Below are 16,403 nucleotides of genomic sequence, written 5' to 3' on the forward strand. Positions count from 1 at the left end.
CACGTGATGGAATCTTTTACGTCTTGGACACTTGAAAACCATACGCATCAATCTTGACCCTCAAAATTGGATCTTCATCCACGTCCTTCTAATGACCAATAGATTGTATCATTCAATCTTAAAATTACACTTTCCTCCTTGAGATGTAAAACTTATTTCACAAAGACCCCTGAACTCTTAAAATTTATTTTCAAACCCCTGAGAGTAGATTACATCACAGTAGCTAAATTTGATATTTCTTCTACAATGCCCAAATTTGTTTCCATATCGCACACTCTCACGGGAAACCTCATAACTCCCGTGTTTGATTTCAAAATCACAATCCGAAAAGTAAGTTGGAAAGAAGACTTCATGAACTACGTTTCTTCAGTTTAAGTCGAACCCAGAAAACAACTGGATGACTACTCAAAAATTCATCCAATGTGACCCTTGTGCAATGATTTGTGAAATCCACTATTCTAAGTAATCTTCGCTTTACCCAAAACACGTAAATATTCTCACAAACACTCAAAACTGTTGTAATAGTGTTTATCACCCTCTAAAATATATAACAAATGCCCAAAGTCTTTTATGGGAGCTTCACTTCAATACAAGTCATGTACTCTTAGAACACACTGTATTTTAGTTGCCAACAATGACAAATATGCAATCTCAGCCAATGAAACAACATAATTGTATATGAGATAAACTTATTTGGTATTGTGCCAAATTGACATTCTTGATATTGCTTTGGTTAAGCCACTTAATAGATTACACTCCAAGGCACCTGACATCCAAAGGATATGGGTTGATCAAGTTTATAAAGTTTCAATACTACCAAAAAAAAAAGTTTATAAAAAGTTTCAAGATTCAAACTAAATGGAAGCTTTAGTTTTAAAAATTGTTAGAGGATTTCACAAAAAGTTTCTCTCTTGTGGGTAGGGGTGTCAATTTGTAGTCTGAACCGTTAAAACCGAACCACACTGGCCCGTCATAGCGCAAACCAGCCCGAACCAAACCTTAATGGGTTGTGTTTAGGCTGAGGGTGACAGAGCCTGCACCAACTCGAAGCCAAACCACAACCCGTTATAACCCGTTTTATAGTTTTACATTAAATATTCTTTGAATTATCATATTACCAGTAGGTAGTTGGTATAGACTATTAGAAAAATTGAGCATGAATTCAAAAGTCATTCTACTACTCGTAAGGGACAATTATAAGGATTAAGTATGAATGCCCAATTGAATGTACCAAGTTTGTTTAAATTAAATAAATATTTATCCAATTCAGAAGTATTTCTTTTGCATATCAAAATAAATTCCAACCCAAAAAAGAGATGGATTTCATAGAAGGAAGAAGAAAAAAAAACAACATTATCACAAAATAAGTACACAATTTCAAGACAATCAATCATAGCACAAGTTAGAATTTAAAAGGGTTTATGAGTTGAAGATTTATTTCAGGAGGACTATCTAGTGGAGCCTAAGGAATGAGGTTGCAAATTCTATGTTACTACTTACTTTTTGTATGTTCTTGATTTCTACAATGAGGAATGACTTTTCATTTTTTAATGGAAATTGATCAATAGTAATTTTGTTTCCATAAAATTTTGGCTCTTGTTGCAGGATGCTCAACAATTTATTTTTGTTCTTTTTCTTGTATACCATAAATTATTAAACCGTTAATCAACTTGAATATAATCATTAGCCAAAACTATTAGTTAGCCTGAACACAAACCGCACAAACTGAAACCTGCATGTTTGGGCTGGGTGTTTATGAGCCAAAAACCGTTAAGCCCAACCCCAAACCGCACCGTTGACATCCCTACTTGTAGGTAAAGATTTAAAAACTAAAACTTCCTTAACATTGACACTATTTGAGATTTTGGTAGGGAATTTAGCACCAGAGATGATTTTTCAGAAAAATATTATGTAGATGTATAAGCATGCTTTTTATACTAATGTTTACTCTTATATTTGCATGATCAAAACAATCTCTTAGCAAAAATTATTGTCGTAAGGTTACACAAGAAAACTGTTCCCCCCATACTCTACTTGTGCAAAAGTGTAGTGTTTTGACACTAGATTTATACTCATGTTTGGATATTTTGTCCACTTTAACATGTTACCATAGTTCTTCTTTTAGGCTTTTTTTTTTTTTTTTTTTTTTTTTTTTGGTAAGAGGAACTCTTCATTCAGAAATTAAGAAAAGTACAGATACACATAAAGAAAAGAAAATACAACAGATGCATGACAACACAAGGTTCGGACCGAACCAAGGAGCGGAAATTGACCAAACTGTTGTACATGCAATAGACAGGGTCATCCAAGCTAAGGGATGGATACACGCCACAAAGGCGGAGACCTACATGCCGCAAGGGCGGAGACAAAACACGCCACGAGGGCCGAGACAAAACACGTCACGAGGGCGGACTTTCGGTTGTCGCGTTGGTAGCATCAATGTTGCGGAGAAGGCTGTTCTTCTAGCATTTTACAACCACAACTACGAATCCCGATATTCTACTTGTAAGAATAAACGACTATGCCCCTCACATTCTTTTATCACTCATTTAAGAGTGAAATCTATCTTCTTCTTTTTTTTTGGTAAAGGAAATCTATCTCTAAATATTAATAAGTTGGATTAAAAATGTACCTTACTCTTAAATGAGTGGTAAAGTAAGAGTACACAAACTTCTACCTTCATGGATTGGAGGAGATCCCAACTCTAAAACTATTACCAGCTTGGTTAATTTATTGAGTCTGTGCCCACCAAGCAAAAACGTAGATGACAAGCTAAGCTTACCATACGGAATTTTTTATTTAAAAGAATGATTCATGATGGGTCTTAGGCATAAATTTAACTCCGAGGAGACTCTTTTTACTCTCCACATTGATCAAAGAGAATGATTAATTGAAAGCCAACTGGGCTAAGCAAAATTGAAAACCTTTTACATCATTTCCATAACGGTTGATGACCGGTGGACCCATCAAGCAAAGCATCTTATGGTTATGGCCTCTTTTTTTTCTAATTTACAAACCAATACTTCAACGTAAAGGTTGAAAAAGCTTCAACTTTTTTAATTACACCATGTTTCCCATTGAAAGCGGAAATGTGTGATGTCTTCTTCTCTTTCTAAACATTAGAATCCAAGAGTTACAATTGTGGTTCAAGTGTTCAACCAACCCATTCTCTTAATCCGGTTGAACCGGATAGCTGGATTTCATCAGTTTTGACTCGAATGCATGGTGAAGTTGAACTGCTGGGGGGTGGAAGGTTCAAAATTTTTCCAAGGATTGTGTGGATAATCTGATAAATCTTTATATAAGACAAGTTGAGTGTAGAGTCTGGATCACTTTCCTGTGTGCGGCCATGAGGAGTTGATCTAGACTCCTAAGAGTAACCTGATCACTTCCCTGTGTGTGGCCATGAGGAGTTGATCCAAACTCTTGAGAGTAACCTTTCTTTCATTGATGGTGAAGTATTAGGTTGTGACAGTGTTGGATTAAGCCAGATTCTTTAAAATTTTTGAATCTTAACATTAAATGTCCTAATCTGCTCTGATGTTGACCATATGTTAAATACGAAACAAATGATAATTCTTTCGATATGAATTGAGTCGCTTTTCATATAAGGATACTACTAAACGTGGTCTCTATACGAACGTGACACAGTCTTAGCCCAAAATTAAGGCTAAAATAAGTGATCCAGACTCCTAAGTGTAACCTATCTTTCATTGATAGTAAAGTATTAGGTTGTGACAGGGTTGGATTAGGTCGGATTCTTTAAAATTTCAAATCTTAGCCTTAAATGTCCTAGCCTACCCTGATGTTGATCACAAGCTAAATACGAAACAAACGATAATTCTTTCGAACTAAATTGAGTCACTTTTAATGCGAGCTTGACACAATCTGGACCTAAAATAACTAAAATAGTCCAACCTTGACTTATTCTTATGATCAGAACTCTTGTTTGGATCAATAGAGCCAAACTTACACTCCTAGTCCTAGTTGAACCAGTGTAAATCCTCATGCTGCATAATTGAACCCGGTTCATGATATCATTGAACAACCGCCTGGTTCGACCAATGACCGGATATCTTATGGATTATTTAGGCTATAGGTAACAACTGTTCATCATTTTCTCTGAAAAGTGAAAACTTAGATTTCCTTTTTGTGGCAGTTTGGTAGCAGATGGTGTTTGTCGCATTCAAGAGACCTTAGCCGTGGATTGTGGTCTATCAACTTTCGACTATGCTTGACCCAGTCTACACTAGAGAGAGAGCCATGAGAGCTCTTCAAGTTCAATTCAGTTTGAGTTGCTCCACCTTCACCTGCTTTTTGAATTACTCAACGGTAACCAACTCGACATCATTAGCTTCCAACATCACTCATCATCACCTTCTTCTTTCTCGCTACATTTACATAAACAGGAGAGCCAGCCAGCTTCTTCACTCATTGCAACAATCGCTTTCTCAGTCACTAAACCAGAAAAAAATCTTTCTCTAGGCCATTTATCTTTGTTAGTCACTTTTTCATTTACTTCAATTCTTCTCTCTCTCTCTCTCTCCCATCGATTCGGTTCGGGCTTCAAGCTAAGGAGGCAAAGATTAGAAGACTACTGGGTTCCATCAAACGTGAACTTTGATGGATTTCCGTTATTTTTGTATTGGGTTTGTTCTCATTTGTGAGTTCTGGAGAGCTGTTCATTGTGATCAAGAAGGTATGCTCTGCTTTAGCTCCAACTCCTGTTGGGCTGATTTCTGTCTCAAAATATGAAAATGAAAAAACTCACTTACAGTGTTATTGATAGTTTACCATACCGGAAAATCTGGATTTTTGCTTGATGGTTGATACTTCCTTTACTGGAACTTTAGCAGTTTTTCTAATTGGATTTAATGAAATGTCCAGGGTATCAGTTATGGTAGGTATACAAATTCATTCAATTCCCTCCACCCTTTTCATAAAATTATCTTTTTTCATCTACTTCAATGGTTGATGATTGATACCTCATTTGATCTATAACCCTCATCTATTCGTTTTTTCTAGATGAACTTTGCATCCTCCTCCTGTGGATTGACAATTGTTTTATTCATTTTGTACTACCAGGTTTCTTGAGTTTAAGTTGCGGAGGAAGCAGGAATTTTGTTGATTCTTCCAACATTTCATGGGTTCCAGACGATATTTATGTGAATGCAGGAAATGTCACTACAGTTGATTTCACTGAAGGTTCATTTTCATCTCAAGTCCCTTTGCGGTTCTTCCCAGATAATCAAAAAGTGCGCAAGTGTTACAGATTGCCTGTAGAGAACTTGTCATCCATGGTGCTTGTTAGGTCACAGTTTTACTACAAGAACTATGATGGACTAGGGAAGCCTCCCTCCTTTATGGTTTCACTTGGGACAGCCATCACTGCTAGTATAAATCTTACTATCAATGATCCCTGGGTTGAAGAGTTTATATGGCCAGTTACATTTACCAAAGAAAACAGTCTCAGCAATCTCTCATTCTGTTTAATTTCTAGTCCTAATGGGGGAGCTCCAGTTATATCCTCACTTGAAGTCCGCTCACTCCCTAAGGGAGCTTACACTAGTCGAATGGAGGACTTCTCAAATACGTCACTAAGGAAGCGCTATAGAATCAATTGTGGTTATGTGAATGGATCGATAAGGTAATGAAAACCCTGTTAGTTATCATTGTTGTTCTTTTTTAGGTTCTCTGAATCTTCTGTTTGTTAACATTTCTTTGTCTTTATAAAACCAGGTACCCTGTTGATTCTTATGATCGCATTTGGGATGCTGATCTGGGTTTCTCTCCTTCTCATCTATCATCCGAATTCAACATTAAGCTTCCTTTAAATATATCAGAAATTGAGGAAAGCCCACCTCTTGTTGTTCTTCAGTCTGCAAGGGTTGTAGCACGAAAGACTGATTTGGTTTATAACTTTCCTCTTAATACGCAAGGAGATTTTTACATTGTCCTTTATTTTGCTGGGATTCTGCCTGTATCACCCTCATTTGATATATTAATCAATGGGGATGTTGTTAGTTCTAACTATACTGTGAAGAATTGGGAAGCCAGTGTTCTCTTCTTTGTGCTGAGGGGCATCACAAGCTTGAACATAACTTTTCAAAATATCAGTTTCTATCCACAAGTAAATGCAATAGAAGTGTTTGACATTGTCCAAATTCCCATGGAGGTTTCTTCAACTACAGGTGCATTAAGTACTGAATATGAATGGCAGTTTCTTTGTCTCTACTGCATCTCATAACAGAAGCATTATCAATCTTACTGGTGAAAAGTTCACTCATAATCTGTTAAAATACATTCTGCAGTTTCAGCCCTCCAGGTAATCCAACAGTCCACTGGCTTAGATCTAGGATGGGAAGATGATCCATGCTCTCCTACAGAATGGAAACACATTGGATGCGATGGAAGCACGGTTGTATCATTGTGAGTGTAAGATTTAGAATGATTTACATTCATCTTTTTGTCCCAGGTAATCCTATTATGGATTTATTGTGCTTCTTCTCTTACAGGGAGCTTTCAGATATTAACTTGAGGGCAATCACTCCAACATTTGCCGACCTGCTGGATCTCAAGACATTGTAGGATCTTTAGAACACTCTAATCAGCAATTATAAATAACTTTTTTTCTGCTCTACTGAGTAATTATAAAGAACTTTTTTCTAAGTGTATATTGTTTCTTTCCCCTGTCAATCTTGCTTCAGGGATTTGCACAATACATCACTTGGTGGAGAGATACAAAATTTGGATAGCCTGCAAAACCTTCAAACATTGTAAGGTTCTTCTTGGATAACTTACATAATTCAAATCCATTGTTTGTGAGTTTTGAGATTACATGGAATAAATATTGCAGGAACCTGAGTTTCAATAAGCTGACGTCCTTCAGCTCTGATTTTGACACATTGTTTAGTCTTCAGACTCTGTAAGTTCTCATGGAAGCTAGCTTAAAATGTTCTTGCATTTATACATATTAGATTCAGGCTATGTAATAATAGCTTTCATCCTCAAAATGTCTGTGCTGGACCCACAGATGGATATGGAACCTGCTACTAATGTTGCTTTATATTTGTTCTGTATGTAAGGGACTTGCAAAGTAATAGATTAGAAGGTTTTGTTCCGGAGAGCTTAGGAAGTTTGAAGAATCTTCATCTACTGTAAGTTGGCCTATCAAATTCAGCTGGTGATGCACTGGTCCTGTTTTCTGAGTCCAACTGATTAATTAATTGTGTTTGATGTATACAAACTCTTATATGCAGAAATCTAGAAAACAATAAACTTATGGGTCCCCTCCCACAGTCATTAAACAGAGGAAGTTTGGAAGTAAGGTATGTGTTGTTGCTTTTATCATTCTCATTTACAGAAAGATACCATTTCCAGCTACAAAACTCCAACACCTTTATGCATCTATTTGTGCAGAACATCAGGTAATTTGTGTCTTTCCTTCTCATCATCGACATGTGTTGGCAATACTTCGGTTGAAGTCCCACAGGTTACAATTTTCAATCCAAAGAGGCATACTGGCCATAATCGAAGGGCAATAGTAATGGGTACAATTGGAAGTGTCTTGTTTGCTGCTGTCTTTATTGCACTATCAGTATTCGTGTACAGGAGGAGGAGAAATGAAACAGAAGCCACAGCTATGAGAAGTATGCAAGATTTGCTGCTGACAAAAATGGTTCCCCCCCCCCCCTTTTTAACAGTTTGTCTTCATTCTCATGAAATTGCTTCCTGTAACTTTTAGGGACAGAAACTGCAATGTGGAACTGGAATGCAACAAAAATCTTATCTTACAAAGAGATCAAAGTAGCTACAAACAACTTCAAGGAGGTTATCGGTCGTGGTAGTTTTGGTTCTGTGTACCTTGGAAAACTCCTAGACGGAAAAGTAGTTGCCGTGAAAGTGCGGTTTGACCAATCTCAGCTAGGGGCCGAGTCCTTTATTAACGAGGTATACCAACATGCTCTTTAGAATGCGATGATATCATTATCTAACAGTTAAAACCATTAATGGTGATGTTCATCATCCTTGTCTTCGACATGAAAACACCATTTATGCTTGCATATGTTTGATTAAAGGAAACTTGGTGCTTCACAGTTTTGGGTACTAAATCAATCTGTGGTTTCTTCCTTTCTCCCTGCAAAAGGATAAAAAAGAAGAAAAAAAATGACTTTTTGATTACATTCAGAAATATACACTCGTATAACAAAATTTGGATGAACATCTCAACTTATATTTATTAACTGACCATCCTGGTATGTATCAAAATTTTATTTATAAAATACCATTTCTCTTGGGAAGTTGGATTGGAGTTTGATGGGTTAATACTTGTCTGTGCTTAAAGAATACCTTATTTAAAATCTAAAGTAAATAAAGTGGTTTTGTGGATTAAATATTGAGAATCTTACAACCTCTGTATATAACATATTCAAGTTAGCTGAGAGAAGTTTCAGCAATTAGTTCATTAGGATTATATGAACTGCTATTAGGGAAACTTAGATATTCCGAAGCTGTTCCAGTGGTTTCTTTAACTATGGTTTATTATGCTACTTTATTTGTTGCTTGCCAAATATCAAAGTCTATCATGCGATTTCTGTTATGCCGTTGCATTTCTAAATTCCACTTACCAGGCATCTTATGCTAGACTATTGACTAATGTTGTTAAGCCTCCCTAAACTATATGAAGAATTTGGACTTAATCTTTAATACATTGCACCAAAGAGATATGTCCATTCCTTTTTGTTTAGGGATGGGGAATTCTTGTTATTGTAGAATACCGAGTTATTCTTTTCTTGTCCTTCTACCTCATATGACTTTATAGAGTTGATTTTGATCACAGGCTTGCCAAACCTGTCCATGGGGAGAACTAAGAAGTCAAACAAGTATATATTTGTTTTGAAATTTTAATTCCTTATACTGTCTAAAGAAATAATCACATGACCTTCTGTTCTTTGTGGAAATTATCTGGTCTTCTTTTAGTGGATTCTATGGCTTCTTCATCTTTTCCTGATCTTTGTGTTTAGAAATTTTTGAAGTATTAGTGAGTCCACTTTCTTTTTCCTTTTTGTGTTTCATATCAGTTCAGTAGACAAAATGGAACCCTTTGAGATTGTACGAGCATCTATTGGATCTCCCTCAGCTAAATTTTTGTTGTTTGATCGAAGTCTGATGATGATTTTCTGTGTCATTGGGGAGCAGGTTCATCTTCTATCCCAAGTTCGCCATCAAAATCTTGTATCCTTGGAAGGATTTTGTTATGAATCAAAGCAGCAAATCTTAGTTTATGAATATTTACCTGGTGGATCATTGACTGAAGCTCTATATGGTATCCTGTAGAAAACAAATTTTGATTTATCTCCTCTTTTACCCAAAAGTCATTCTTTGAACCTTACTTCTTCGAATAATTCTTAAGTAAGCAATTTTCACCAGGTCCAAACAAGAAAAGGGTAATGTTAAGTTGGGTGCGCAGATTAAAAATTGCTGTTGATGCTGCAAAAGGTTTGTCAATTTTCCATCATCAAACTATTATAATCTTTCCATTGCAAGCTGATATAATTAATATACAATATTAATGAATTGTTTCCTCAACTTTTCCCTCTTAAAGGATTGGATTATTTGCACAATGGAAGCAATCCACGAATCATACATCGTGATGTCAAGTGTGGCAACATTCTTTTGGATTCAGAGATGAATGCCAGGGTCTGCGATTTTGGTCTCTCCAAGCAAGTACTTCGGTCAGATGCAACTCATGTGACCACTGTTGTCAAGGGCACTGCTGGCTATCTTGACCCTGAGTAATTATTTGAAAGTCACCCTCTACTCAGTTTTCAATGAAGTCATAACAGTCTTGTTCTCATTCATCATTTATTTGTGCAGGTATTATTCCACTCAGCAGTTAACCGAGAAAAGCGATGTTTATAGCTTCGGCGTTGTGCTTTTGGAGCTCATCTGTGGCCGTGAACCATTGAGTCATGTTGGCACTCCAGATTCATATAACTTAGTGTTATGGGTACTCCCTTTTCTCAGATCATCATCTTCTATTGGTTCAAAATCTGCATCCTTCAAATATCTTCTGTGCATAATGAAATAAATTTTATAGATTCATTAGGGAAAAGCACTTAATGGATACTCTGTAGTAATTGAAGCCTTGAAGGGGTTCATTTTCATTCTTAAAGAGGAAACAGGGAAGTCATAGCTCTGCCTTTTATTTGGATCCAAGGATTCTATGATAAAAATATTAGTGTTGATTTTTAGTGTATAGTAAAAGGTAGTGGCAAATGGCTATCAGTTTGAGGTGTTGCTATTGCTTTGGTAGCTCAAAACATATTAACTTTTAAGATTATCTTGATTGAAAGTGCAAAGCTTTGGCACTGACCTTGCTGTGCTCTACTGCAGGCCAAGCCATATTTACAAGCAGGTGCTTTTGAGATTGTGGATGAATGTCTGAAGGGAACTTTTGCTTCAGAGAGCATGAAAAAGGCAGCTTCTGTAGCTTCAAGGTCTGTGGAGAGAGATGCATCACAAAGGCCAACAATGGCTGAAGTATTGGCAGAACTAGAAGAAGCTTACAGTATTCAACTCTCACACCTTGCAGCTACTACTGGACATATAAATTGATGCCCACTCTGTCTCTCTTTCTCTCTTAAACTTATTTGATAATAGAAGACCTGAGGTAGAGTTTCAATAGGAACCAATGTGGTCAAAAAATGTTTTTCTCCTCTTAATTTCATGTTTATATGATTTGTTTTGTTAAAGCCACACAATATAGAAATGTAATTACATAATTAACATTTCTTTTGTTAAAGCCAAAATAGTTTACTCATGAGTCATGATTTAGGGTGTTTTGGTCTTCTTCCTAAGTTATGGTTTTTCTATTTTGTTATAAATGAAGCTTTTCATTGTTTCTATATTATAAATGAAGCTTTTCATTGTTTCTTCTTCTTCTTCTTCTTCTTCTTCGTCTTTCTTCTACATGGTAAAACCATATGGCTACTTGGCAATGAATGTACCGGATCCATGCTTCTTCAGGCTAAACCGTGGAAATCACATAGAGATCATCTCCACCCAACTGCTCGTCCTCCCATCTCCCCCCCCCCTCACCTTCCCATCTACGCCTACCCTGTGTCAGGTACTTTGTGAGTGTGGGGGCATTGGGGGACAACTTGCCTAGGTGGAGAGGATCTAGATCCGTGTAAATCATTGACTTGTGCGTGTGATTTATATTGTTTTTCATGTTGGGGCTCCATTTTCAAACTTAAAGTAAGTGGTCAACCCCCCCCCCCCTTTTATATATCCATGCACCTTCTTGGTACCCTTAATACTATTTGATAGCTTGTATTGTCATGTGACCAACTCTAAGTAGGCTATTTTCTTTCTTTCTTCTTCTCTTTTTCTTTTGCGTCGGTACCTAACACCTACTTGCTTATGTGGAGCCGAGGAGGATAGGCAAGGACCAAGAAGCTCGAATCCAAGACCTCCTTTCGGTATGTGCTTGTACGAGACATACTACATTACTACTGCAAGCTTAGATGCTTTGATAAGGAGACTCCATCTTAAACATTGATTTAGCAAAATCCAATCTAAAAGGACCAAAACATATCATACATGGTATGGGCTCATACTTAAGTTTGGGCTGGGCTTATTTGTGACAAAAATTAGAAATAAGAGAATTTTTTTTGTCAACAAACTAAAAGAATTATAAAAAAGAGTCAACGCCAGGAGACCTATAGACAGATCAATCATAAACACTGGTGGAATAGTCCACCAAGACCTAGATAAATGAGAGCATGATATTGGGCTTGAGAACCAACCTCTCTAAAATAAAATACAATGAAATAAATAGATTGTTTTCCCTCTTATCATCTTTCCTTTAGAGGTATCAATTCGGTATGGTGTCAGTATGGAACCACGTAAATCTACCTTATATTATTATCATATCGAATACAAAACGAGTATGTCATATCATTACCGTACCATTCTTATTTGATACAAGATGGTTTTGATATTCCAATTGTGTTGGTGTAGTATGATTCATTTTAATCATTTTGTCGATACCATTACCGTACCATTAATCAAAGGCTATACCTATACCATGTCCATTTTGTACCATATTTATTTAGTGTGGTATGAAATGGTATAAGTTGCATGGTCTTAGTTTTGGTAAACAGTACACGGTATGTTTATCTAAGTATTTCAAGTGTAACAATTACGACTTACAAGTATCACAAAGCAACCAAAGCTTTCGTCTACCATTTTTTCATCCCTCTTTGGACTTGACACATACAAAATTTGGTATTTTTCAATTAAAAAACTTCAATCACGAAGGGGGAAAAAATCCGTCACACATCATAGTACTACTAGATGGATTTTTTGTTTTTGTTTTTTATCTCAGGTTCATTTGGGTCAACTTACACGCACCTCAATTACATTCTTAGGAGAGCTTTATATAATTAATATAGACGGGACTTCGCCCCTGGCCTTAAGGGAATTCGAACTCTGACCTTCTACGTAAAAGCTTTGGTCTTTTGCCGTATTCGATGAATTTTTTTTTATTTTTTTTATTTGAAGTTCATCCGGGCCAATTTGCGGGCACCTCGACTACATCATCAAGGAAGACTTTAATATAATTAATATGTCATCCCCAATGATCAAAATTACGATCTCTCTATTGAAAAATATGAATCTTACCATTCCACTAACCTTGATTTTTATTTGAATATACATATGTTATAGTTTTCAGAACCGCCATATTAATCATAACTAATCCTCGTCCATTTTTTTAATTACAACCCATTTTAAAAATTGTTCAAGAAAACAAAATAATATGACAAGTGGCTGGGGGGCCCAAAGTTGCCACGTAATATGATTGATGACATTAGTGAACCATCAGTTTTTATAGAAATCTATTTATAGGTTTATATGTAGCTGCAAATTCTCTTTTCCCACTCAAATAAAATAAAAAATTACCAACCCCCCCAACCACCCCCCCAACCCCCCCCCCCCCCCCCCCCCCCCCCCTCCCCCCCCCCCTCTTCCTTTTTTTTTTTTTTTCCCCTCCCCCCCCTCTTTTCCAACCCCCCCCCCCCCCCCTCTTAACAAAAAAAATTTTTTTTTTTTTTTTTTTTTATTATTATATAATAAAAAATTTTTTTTTTTTTTTTTTTTTTTTTTAAGTTTCCGAGCGTGGTTCATGCATCCATCTTGCATCCGGATATTATGTAAGGAACGTTTTCTCGGTACCAAATTCTGAAGTTATGGTTCAATTTCTATGGAATGCATCCCCTAGCCCAAAAGGAAAGTCTATTATCCGAACTTCGTAGGCGAGCTTGGCTATAAGTCTCGGTTCGATAATTAGATGGAGCCCCGTAGGCTTTGTGTTTTGCGCCAAACGAAATTTACCATACAATACCAAGAAAAGACCACGAGAAAACCACTCCTTCGATATCTTTGCATTCATATAGTATAACTTTGCATCGGGCCAAGATAAGTAAGTCTTAACCACGAAGGTAGTCTTGAGTAGGATATACAACTTTATTGATCACTCGTGTATCCAGTTCACGTTCTCTATTCACTATTCACTTGTTCACTTCTGCTAGTAAATTTACTTTTCGAACTCTAGTAAATTTTCCTTACTATCTTTATAAACTTGATATAATGAAGGAAGTAGTAGATAAATTTCTTTTATATTCATCTTTTGCATAATTGTAATAATTTTTCACAAATAAAAGAAGTATTTTGCGGTTTACTTGAATATTACAAAACAATTGTGAATATTATAGAACTTCCACAAACATATGTTGAACAAGGATTAACTCTTCCAATAGAAATCCGCGAACTTATCTTTGATAAGTTAGCAATTTCTATTAAACCAACCAATACTGTAGTACAAAAAGAACAATTAAGAAATAAGTTTAAAAATCAAAGACAAAAATATGTGATATATTTGGCAAGAAACATTTTGATAAAAAAGAACAGAATTCCGTGGTATGATCTTATAAAAGGAATAAAATATAAAAGTCCCACATCTATGGGATTTGATCCTTATACATATGAATTACTCATGTCCGAAACTCTAGAAATAAAAAACATGAAATTAAAATAGAAATTTTACACCAAAGAAATATTGGTGATGAACTTGTTTGTATAAGAACTAAAATTCAACAAAATTATAACAGAATCCATAATATTATGAATAAAGGTCATGGCATAATAAGTAAAAAGATAGAAAACATATGAATAAAATTGAAAGAAATAATCAAAAATTATTTGAACAAATTAAGAATTTAGTAAAAATTTATGGAAATATTAAACAATATATGGAGCTTAAACAAAATGAATTAAATACCGCAATTGACATTGAAGATAGTGATAATTACGAAATAGAATAATTATGCAAAATTTAATAGAAAAACTCTAATATTTAATAACATTAATTGGAACATGAGTTCTCAAGATAGGCTAAGACAGTTAAGAGGAATAAAAACTTAAGAGATAAAATAAAAGAAACAAAAATGAAGTTAATTATTTTAGAAGAAAAATGGCAGAAATAGATCATAATGAACCCTTTGATAATATCCCAGACTATTTACGTTGGAGAATAGATAATCAACAACCAATACTAATAAGAATATACCAAATAGATAGATTAAAGGCTATCTTAAAATATAAACAAAAAGAATTAGCACAATTTGCATCATGAGTCATCTTGGTAACAAATTATTCTAAAAATTATGCAAAAACTAGTAGAAACATACACAGTATACATATCTCGCTTTACAACTTAGTGAAACAACTAACGGAAAGAAAGTGGCTTTTTGTAGCTTATTAGAATATTTTAAACATGCAGTAAATATTATTGAACTCCCTGAAGAAACTATTAGTCAAGGAATAACTTTACCCAGTGAAATAAGAGAACTGATATTTGATAAATTAGCATCATCCATAGAATCTACAAATTCAAAATTATTATCACAATATATACAATTAAAAGAAGACACAAGATCAATAAGACAAAAATATTGTATACATAGGATTTCGAGTTATTTCGATCAACCTGACGAAGACCTCCCCTGGTATAAAAATATAGAAAATATGAAAATGAAATTAGCTATATCTTACGGATATGAACCATTTGATAGAAGTTTAACTTTAATCGAAACAATAAATATAAAAACTCAAGAAATGAAAATAGAAATCCAAAAACAAAAAGATATAAGTGATGAGATAGTAATCTTGAAACAACAAATCGTAAATAATTATGATAGTATACATCGATTAACTGCTCCAAGATATTTAGGACCACGCGGCCCTACCTTAGAAGAAAGAAAACTTCTAAAAGAATTTAGACAACAAAATTATGAATTATTTGAAGAAATTGGAATATTATTAAAACAATTTGAACAAATAATTAGAGTAAATGAAGAAAATGACAACCTTATTTGAAGATTATCATAATTCGAAGAATATTACTAAATGGACCAAGAAAATAAAAATTATAAAAATGAACTAATAGTACTTAGACAAAATCAAGATTACATAAAAAGTGAATTAGAACAAATTATGTCTGTAACAAACCAATTAAAATTACAACAATTACCAACAAGTGAGGATATACATAAATTAATCTTTTTCTTTGAACAAGAGCAAAATAGACATATAAAGCATAAAGAAATATTTAATTTATTGAACGAAAGATGTGATAAAGTCAATATTAGGTGTGATCAAATAATGGAAAAATTAGAATATTTAGAAAAGATAATTAAACAAATAGGATATTAGGCTATGGAAGACAACCTGATATATCAACAAATTTTACAACAAGCCAAAGAATATCACCCAGAAACGGAAGGCTTATCAAAATATGATCCAGGACAACCCACTGATAAAATACTCCTTAAACAAAATAATGTAATTATATTATTACATTTAAAACTCCTAAATAACTTAGAACAATTACACAAAGATTTGCTTTTAGTACAAGATTTAATACCAAAGAAAACCACAGTAAATGATATATTATCTCAAATGGAAAATCTAAATATTAACAAGACAACAGAATAGATAGACTCGACAACCAAAACCCCTAGCTAAATTTTACGTGCAAAAATCATGAGTAAAATGATAAGAAAATTTTCGAATAGACAACTAGTAGGACAGTCCTCCAAAACTTCAAAAGCCCACAAGAAAATAAAATAACAGAAATTGTAGATATATATGAATATATAGATATATTTAGGAATAATGCTTTAAATCTATTAAACCCTAAAACCTTATATATATACAAACAAACTTCCCAAGAGATACTGTATTTATAAGACACAAAAACGAAGAAATTGTAAGTTGTTTAGAAGGACAAACCATCAGATTACCAATGGTGGACAAAGAATTAAAAATATTATTAAAAC

The 16,403-nt window shown here is 34.6% G+C and overlaps 1 protein-coding gene across 1 annotated transcript; it reads left to right on the forward strand.

The window, feature by feature from the left end:
* Window positions 1-4,255: 4,255 nt before the first annotated feature.
* On the forward strand, window positions 4,256-10,831 carry LOC149022970 (putative LRR receptor-like serine/threonine-protein kinase At5g48740). The gene is made up of 16 exons (XM_089150858.1): window positions 4,256-4,699; window positions 5,086-5,647; window positions 5,740-6,191; window positions 6,312-6,429; window positions 6,516-6,584; window positions 6,708-6,776; window positions 6,857-6,925; window positions 7,086-7,157; window positions 7,260-7,328; window positions 7,420-7,649; window positions 7,745-7,950; window positions 9,199-9,325; window positions 9,430-9,498; window positions 9,605-9,794; window positions 9,877-10,009; window positions 10,396-10,831. Exons 1-16 carry the CDS (start codon window positions 4,624-4,626, stop codon window positions 10,615-10,617), a joined length of 2,733 nt encoding a protein of 910 aa, XP_089006984.1. The 5' UTR covers window positions 4,256-4,623; the 3' UTR covers window positions 10,618-10,831.
* Window positions 10,832-16,403: the final 5,572 nt, after the last annotated feature.

The sequence above is a fragment of the Hakea prostrata genome, chromosome 3 (assembly GCF_041222555.1).
Source record: "Hakea prostrata isolate BN-2017 chromosome 3, UWA_Hpros_2, whole genome shotgun sequence".
In the NCBI taxonomy this organism is placed as follows: Eukaryota; Viridiplantae; Streptophyta; class Magnoliopsida; order Proteales; family Proteaceae; genus Hakea; species Hakea prostrata.